At 44.7% G+C, this 8573-nt stretch overlaps 1 protein-coding gene across 3 annotated transcripts in view; it reads right to left on the reverse strand.

The window, feature by feature from the left end:
- LOC106583141 (low-density lipoprotein receptor-related protein 1) overlaps positions 1 to 8363 on the reverse strand; it is a 217786-nt gene extending 209423 nt beyond the window's left edge. For all 3 annotated transcript variants that reach the window (XM_082967520.1, XM_082967521.1, XM_045705049.2), the window contains exon 1: positions 7826 to 8363. In XM_082967520.1, the coding sequence (XP_082823646.1) occupies positions 7826 to 7967 (142 nt within the window). In that variant the 5' untranslated portion in view covers positions 7968 to 8363. The remainder of the gene's footprint in view (positions 1 to 7825) is intronic.
- Between the last annotated feature and the right edge of the window lie 210 nt (positions 8364 to 8573).

Raw genomic sequence — 8573 nt, forward strand, 5'->3', positions numbered from 1 at the left:
GCGGCGTTTTGTTCGTGCGTTCCAGACACTATCCGAAATGGTAAAGGGTCGTGCGCATGGCGCAATTCGTGACAAAAAAATTCTAAATATTCCATTACCGTACTTCGAAGCATGTCAACCGCTGTTTAAAATCAATTTGTATGCCATTTTTCTCGTAGAAAAGCGATAATATTCCGACCGGGAATCTCCTTTTCGGCAAACAGAGGGAAAAAAAAATCACAAAGACGGGGGCGGCCAGGTCACGCGCCTAAGCCCAGAGTCCCTTGATCGGCCACTTGAGAAAGGCGATAATGTGTTTCAGCCTAGGGCTGGGATGACGACATTCAGGTTTTTCCCGGGCTCTGAGCGCCTATGGACGACGTAGGAAGTGTCACGTTAGAGCAGAGATCCTTAGTAAAAGATAGAGATGGCAAAGAAGTTCCAGAAATGGTCAGAAAGGCCACTTCCTGTAAAGGAATCTCTCAGGTTTTGACCTGCCATTTGAGTTCTGTTATACTCACAGACACCATTCAAACAGTTTTAGAAACTTTAGGGTGTTTTCTATCCATATGTAATAAGTATATGCATATTCTAGTTACTGGGTAGGAGTGGTAACTAGATTAAATCGGGTATGTTTTTTATCCAGCCGTGTCAATACTGCCCCCTAGCCCTAACAGGTTAAACAGGTCAACATTCACAAGGCCGCAGGGTCAGGCGGATTACCAGGACGTGTAATGTGAGCATGCGCTGACCAACTAGCAAGTGTCTTCACTGACATTTTCAACCTCTCTCTGTCCGAGTCTGTAATACCAACATGTTTTAAGCAGACCGCCATAGTGCCTGTGCACAAGAACACTAAGGTAACCTGCCTAAATGACTACCGACCCGTAGCACTCAAGCCTGTAGCCATGAAATGCTTTGAAAGGCTGGTCATGGCTCACATAAACACCATTATCCCAAAAACCCTAGACCCACTTCAATTTGCATACCACCCCAACAGATTCACAGATGATGCAATCTCTATTGCACTCCACACTGCCCTTTCTCACCTGGGCAAAAGGAACACCTATGTGAGAATGCTATTCATTGACTACAGCTCAGAGTTCAACACCATAGTGCCCACAGACCTCATCAATAAGCTAAGGACCCCGGGACTAAACACATCCCTCTCCAACTGGATCCTGGACTTCCTGACGGGCCGCCCCCAGGTGGTAAGGGTAGGTAACAACATCCTCCACACTGATCCTCAACACAGGGGACCCTCAGCGGTGCGTGCTCAGTCCCCTCTTGTACTCCCTGTTCACTCATGACTGCACGGCCAGGCACGACTCCAAAACCTTCATTAAGTTTGCCGATGACACAACAGTGGTAGGCCTGATCACCGACAACGACGTGACAGCCTATAGGGAGGTGGTCAGAGACCTGGCCGTGTGGTGCCATGACAGCAACCTCTCCCTCAACGTGATCAAGATAAAGGAGATGATTGTGGACTACAGGAAAAGTAGGACAGAGCATGCCCCCATTCTCATCGACGGGGCTGCAGTGGAGCAGGTTGAGAGCTTCAAGTTCCTTAGTGTCCACATCACCAACAAACTAACATGGTCCAAGCACACCATGACAGTTGTGAAGAGGGCACGGCAAAAACCTATTCCCCCTCAGGAGACTGAAAAGATTTGCCGTGGGTCCTCAGATCCTCAAAAGGTTCTACAGCTGCACCATCGAGAGCATCCTGACTGGTCACTTCACTGCCTGGTATGGGAACTGCTCAGCCTCCGTCCGCAAGACAATACAGAGGGTAGTGTGAATGGCCCAGTACATCACATTGCTACTCTCTGTTGTTATCATCTATGCATAGTCACTTGAATAACCCTACCTACATGTACATAATACCTCAGCTAACCGGTGCCCCCACACACTGACTCTGTACCGGTACCCCCCTGTATATAGTCTCGCTATTGTTATTTTACTGCTGCTCTTTAATTACTTGTTACTTTTATTTCTTATTCTTATCCGTATTTTTTAAAACTGCATTGTTGGTTAGGGGCTCGTAAGTAAGCATTTCACTTTAAGGTCGACACCTGTTGTATTCGGCACATGTGACTAATAACATTTGATTTTGATCTGACATACCGTGACGAGATCCTGAGATGCAATGTCGTGCACTTCATCCGCCGCCATCTCCTCATGTTTCAGCATGATAATGCACGGTCCAATGTCGCAAGGACCTGTACAGAATTCCTGGAAGCTGAAAATGTCCCAGTTTTTTCATGGCCTTCATACTCAGACATGTCACCCATTGAGCAAGTTTGGGATCGACGTTTACGACAGCGTGTTCCAGTTCCTGCCAATATCCAGCAACTTTGCACAGCTATTGAAGAGTGGGACAACATTCCACAGGCCACAATCAACAGCCTGATCAACTTTATGTGAAGGAGATGTGTCGCGCTGCATGAGGCAAATGGTCACAACAGATACTGACTGGTTCTGATCCACACCCACCTTTTTTTTAAAATAGTATCTATGGCCAACATGCTCATCTGTATTCCCAGTGATGTGAAATCCACATAAATTATTTTTATTTTTTTCCCCATATGAACTCTAACTCAGTAAAATTGTTGCATGTTGCGTTTATTTTTGTTCAGTGTAATAGGAGTGCTCATATGCTTTATACCGTAATCCTGATAGTTATTTCCATTATGGGGCGATGTCACCCATCCCTTGTAAGTGGTGCCACATGTGTATGAAATTTTATTCAATAAAGTGAATATGTCCCACATCCCAGGCCCACCCTATTCCAGTCCACCTAGGCGGGTGGCGGTGGCATGCTGCAATGCAAGTCCTGAGCTAGTGTGCCTAACTTGGCTGACTTAGGTAAATAGCCAGGCAGCACCATGTTAACTGAGGGTTGAGTGCATTGAGTCAACTTGAACAAGAGCATGGTATTGGAGCAGAGAGGCAGGACTAGGGAGTGGAGAAAGAGAGTTGAGGCAAGAATGGGAGAATGCGGAACTCTCCTTTAGCCAGTACTGTCAACGTTAAGTTTTAAGACTTTCACCCATTTTCCACGTTCATGGCTCCTCTCATCCGTCTATGCAAATAATTCCTCCTTCCTCATCTTGACTGTCAGCACCAAGAACAACTGAGAATTCCATCTGGAGTGAGTGAGGGGTAACCATCCCGCTCACCCCACACATCCCCATCCCCACCACTCCACATACTTCCCAGATGAATGACCTTTCTCTATCCAGATGTTCCTTAGAGAGTTGGGGTTGGGTGGGGTGAGGGGTAAGGGCCCTCTGTTTCATATGGTCTCTCTTCCCCTTCAAACCCCTTTTGGCTCTGGGGATGTCAACAAGCTTGTGATGTAAATTTAACACCTCTGCAGTGAAGAAATGCCCCAAATTGGGGCTTCAATTGAGTGTCCATTTTCTTAACCTCTCTTGGGTAGGGGGCAGTATTTTCACGGCCGGATGAAAAACGTACCCAAATTAAACGGCCTACTAATTCGGGCCCAGGAACTAGAATATGCATATTATTAGTAAACACTCAAGTTTCTAAAACTGTTTGAATGATGTCTGAGTATAACAGAACTCATATGGCAGGCAAAAACCTGAGAAAAATCCAACCAGGAAGTGGGAAATCTGGTGCTTGTAGGCAAGGACTAACACACAGTGACTTAGGGTTCATTTTGCACTTCCTAAGGCTTCCACTAGATGTCAACAGTCTTTAGGACCTTGTTTCAGGCTTTTGCCGTGAACAGAGAGCAAACAAGAAGGCCGGGAAGTTGACTCAGAAAATGACATGGGTTTTGTGGCCCGCGTTCACGTGATGAGGTAGCTGTGTTCCAAAACGTTTTTCAAGACATTGGAATCGTCCAGTTGGAATATTATTGAAGTTATGTTAAAAAAGGTCCTAAAGATTGATGCTATACAACGTTTGACATGTTTCAACGAACGTAAATATAACTTTTTTTTTACTTTGTCGTGAAATTTTTGGCGCGCTTCCTACATTTGGAGTAGCTTACTGAACGCGCAAACAACAAGGAGGTATTTGGACATAAATTATGGACTTTATCGAACAAAACAACATTTATTGTGGACCTGGGATTCCTGGAAGTACCTTTGATCTTCATCAGAAGGCAAGTGAATATTTATAATGCTATTTATGATTTTAGATGACTCCAAAATGGCGGGTATCTGTATTGCCTGGTGTATGTTTCGGAGCGCCGTACTCAGATTATTGCAAAGTGTGCTTTCCCCGTGAAGTTTGTTTTAAATCTGTCACAGCGGTTGCATTAAGGAGATGGTTATCAATAATTCTTTGAATAACAGTTTAATATTTTATCAATGTTGATGAGTATTTTTGTAAATTGTTGTGCTGATTCACCAGTAGTATTGGAGGCAAAATATTTTCTGAACATCACACGCCAATGTAAAATGCTGTTTTTGGATATAAATATGAACTTTATCGAACAAAACATACATGTATTGTCTAACATTGTGTCCTAGGAGTGTCATCTGATGAAGATCGTCAAAGGTTAGAGCTTAATTTTAGCTGAATTTCTGGTATTTGTGACCCCTCTCCTGCTTGGAAAATGGCTGTGTGGTTTTTCTTGTGTTGTACCTGTCCTAACATAATATAACTTTATGCTTTCGCCGTAAAGCATTTTTGAAATCGGACAATGTGGTTACATTAAGGAGAAATGTACCTTTTAAAATGGTGTAAAATAGTCGTATGTTTGAGAACTTTGAATTATGACATTTTGTTGTTTTGAATTTGGTGCTCTGATTTTTTTCACTGGCTGTTGAATAGTGTGAACCGTGGGTGGGACGGTAGTCTTCATGAAGAGAAATGCATGATTTGAAGAGGCATGTAGACCTATATCCCCAGTATTGTCAATTTATAATCCATCACCAACTAAATTACTTAGATTGCAATTATGAGTCCCAGATGATAATTCCTAAATGTTTTACAGACAAACCCAACATCTGTGATTAGCAGTTCTTTAGAATAGATAATGAGTACCTAAATTATGAAGGGGGGCTTTTAGGGCATACGGAACATTCTAGGGTACCAACAATGCATTACCCTGAACAAAAACAACTTATGTTTAGCAGTGCTGGGACAAAAAGTGCAACTGGCTAACTCAAGAATCATTCTTAAAGTCTGACACCTCGTTGAACACGCCCTTTTCCTGTATTACCAAACACACACGGAGGCGTGCACGGGTAATTGTTTCCAGAAGTTCCAGATTTAGGGCCACTGAAGTGTACGCTAGTAATTTGGGGTGTCCAATCAAGGTTGGGAGACGCTTTAATGTATAAAACAAAGTTATGGGCAGCACAGAAGGCTTGTGCAACACTGGAGCCATCCCGACTTCGGGCAATTGCAAACTCCTTCGGCTTATACACTGCTCAAAAAATAAAGGGAACACTTAAACAACACAATGTAACTCCAAGTCAATCACACTTCTGTGAAATCAAACTGTCCACTTAGGAAGCAACACTGATTGACAATACATTTCACATGCTGTTGTGCAAATGGAATAGACAACAGGTGGAAATTATAGGCAATTAGCAAGACACCCCCAATAAAGGAGTGGTTCTGCAGGTGGTGACCACAGACCACTTCAGTTCCTATGCTTCCTGGCTGATGTTTTGGTCACTTTTGAATGCTGGCGGTGCTTTCACTCTAGTGGTAGCACGAGACGGAGTCTACAACCCACACAAGTGGCTCAGGTAGTGCAGCTAATCTAGGATGGCACATCAATGCGAGCTGTGGCAAGAAGGTTTGCTGTGTCTGTCAGCGTAGTGTCCAGAGCATGGAGGCGCTACCAGGAGACAGGCCAGTACATCAGGAGACGTGGAGGAGGCCGTAGGAGGGCAACAACCCAGCAGCAGGACCGCTACCTCCGCCTTTGTACAAGGAGCACTGCCAGAGCCCTGCAAAATGACCTCCAGCAGGCCACAAATGTGCATGTGTCTGCTCAAACGGTCAGAAACAGACTCCATGAGGGCGGTATGAGGGCCCGACGTCCACAGGTGGGGGTTGTGCTTACAGCCCAACACCGTGCATGACTTTTGGCATTTGACAGAGAACACCAAGATTGGCAAATTCGCCACTGGCACCCTGTGCTCTTCACAGATGAAAGCAGGTTCACACTGAGCACATGTGACAGACGTGACAGAGTCTGGAGACGCCGTGGAGAACGTTCTGCTGCCTGCAACATCCTCCAGCATGACCGGTTTGGCGGTGGGTCAGTCATGGTGTGGGGTGGCATTTCTTTGGGGGGCCGCACAGCCCTCCATGTGCTCGCCAGAGGTAGCCTGACTGCCATTAGGTACCGAGATGAGATCCTCAGACCCCTTGTGAGACCATATGCTGGTGCGGTTGGCCCTGGGTTCCTCCTAATGCAAGACAATGCTAGACCTCATGTGGCTGGAGTGTGTCAGCAGTTCCTGCAAGAGGAAGGCATTGATGCTATGGACTGGCCCGCCCGTTCCCCAGACCTGAATCCAATTGAGCACATCTGGGACATCATGTCTCGCTCCATCCACCAACGCCACATTGCACCACAGACTGTCCAGGAGTTGGCAGATGCTTTAGTCCAGGTCTGGGAGGAGATCCCTCAGGAGACCATCCGCCACCTCATCAGGAGCATGCCCAGGCGTTGTAGGGAGGTCATACAGGCACGTGGAGGCCACACTCACTACTGAGCCTCATTTTGACTTGTTTTAAGGACATTACATCAAAGTTGGATCAGCCTGTAGTGTGGTTTTCCACTTTAATTTTGAGTGTGACTCCAAATCCAGACCTCCATGGGTTGATAAATTGGATTTCCATTGATTATTTTTGTGTGATTTTGTTGTCAGCACATTCAACTATGTAAAGAAAAAAGTATTTAATAAAGATTATTTCATTCAGATTTAGGATGTGTTATTTTAGTGTTCCCTTTATTTTTTTGAGCAGTGTATATTGTTTTAAAGTTGGTGAGCCTTCCAGAAGGCCTCATGCTTATCACCCTCATCAGCATGTTGCATTGAATGAAAAGAGACCGGATGAGGAGCTGTGGCTTGGAATACAGAGGCTTTAAGCCTGTACGCTTTCTTTAGGAAAGCGGCTGCGTTGGTGTTTCTGGTGAAAATAAACTACTGAGCAGACTCATGAAATAAGCAGGCCTTGCAGTTTAAAGAATTACACAATACAGGCTACATGAAATTGAGTAAAGAACTGGTAGGCTACAGGTATTTCATGAGATGTAGCCTATTTAACGACAATCAATGCAGTACTAATTTGATATTGATAAGGAGCTGAAAGTGGACGCCAGTAAGCAGTTGCAACATAGTAGCCTTAACCCTCACCTTCATGTCTTATGTCAAAATGAACGGCTACTTAATGACCGATTACATTTTGTCTGTAACCAAAGACCAAGTTACATGAATGCAGATGTGGCAATGTATTGCATCGTTTTCTGTGAGGAATATCACAGAATGTAACATTCGCAACAAAATAACTCGATTATTCAACGGAGTTGTGGCAATTGATAACAGATGTTCATTCCAATGGCTGGTAGGCTACACAAATAAGTGACTTTCCTTGCTGCTCACGTCACACCTCCACAGCGTGTCTGTTGATTGAAAACTAAATTGCCACAGCCTAACCACTTGAGCGCAAATGTGTATTCCATGTAGCAATGCACCGGGCAGACATAAGGCTATTTGCAATAATAATGTCTGCCTAAGTGATTCAAACGGTCTTTTTTGAAAGTGGTTCAACAAAAGGCAGTAAGGACAGGCGCGTAAAAGACAATTAGTTATGGTGATATTTGCAAATCAGTGCTGCTTACCGTCGATGGCTCTGGCTGGAACGATTACTTCCAAACTGTGCAAGAATCCCCCAAAAAACAACCCAAGCACCAGCGTGTTTGCTGTGGCGCGCAACATTGTTTTTTGAAATATTCCAAACAAGATAAACGAAATAAAACTCATACACCACAGCTTTTAAGTCCTATCAAGCGGGAGTTCGCAGGCAGTCCACAAAATGTTGCCGTACTCTTGCGATGCTCTTCTGATATGCGGTTTCTGATGCGCAACGGAGCTGCAAGGAGAATAAAAACGGTGTATTCTCTCAGAACTAAAGCCAAGGCTTCTCAAGCACCTGGAATGCTACGGATTCATTTGATACATGGATACCATGTCACCTAGCTAGTTGGAATTATCTGTTAGTTTTGCTGCACATGAAGACAAGAGGGTATCATTTTCTTTGTTCCCCGTGACAGCCGGCGATACAGTTCTGACAGCCACTGCAGGGGGGGAAAAAAAAAAAAAGTAATAACAATTTGTCGTTCCCCAACACCACCACCTCTGTTGCTGGTGGTAACACAGATTGAGTCGCGTGTGAGCCTCAACCCGTTAAACGGGCTGATGTTTGTGACGTCGGCACACCAATTGCTGGACACATCTCTGTCCACGAGCATTCAGCGTGCTAATCGACCATTGGCCAAATACTTTTCGGTGACAATTTCCACGAATCAAACTAGAGGGCGATGAGTGTATGTTTATCATAGTGGCATCGATTTTCAGATGTCTCAAATG

The sequence above is a fragment of the Salmo salar genome, chromosome 22 (genome assembly GCF_965601325.2).
Source record: "Salmo salar chromosome 22, fSalSal1, whole genome shotgun sequence".
Taxonomy (NCBI): domain Eukaryota; kingdom Metazoa; phylum Chordata; class Actinopteri; order Salmoniformes; family Salmonidae; genus Salmo; species Salmo salar.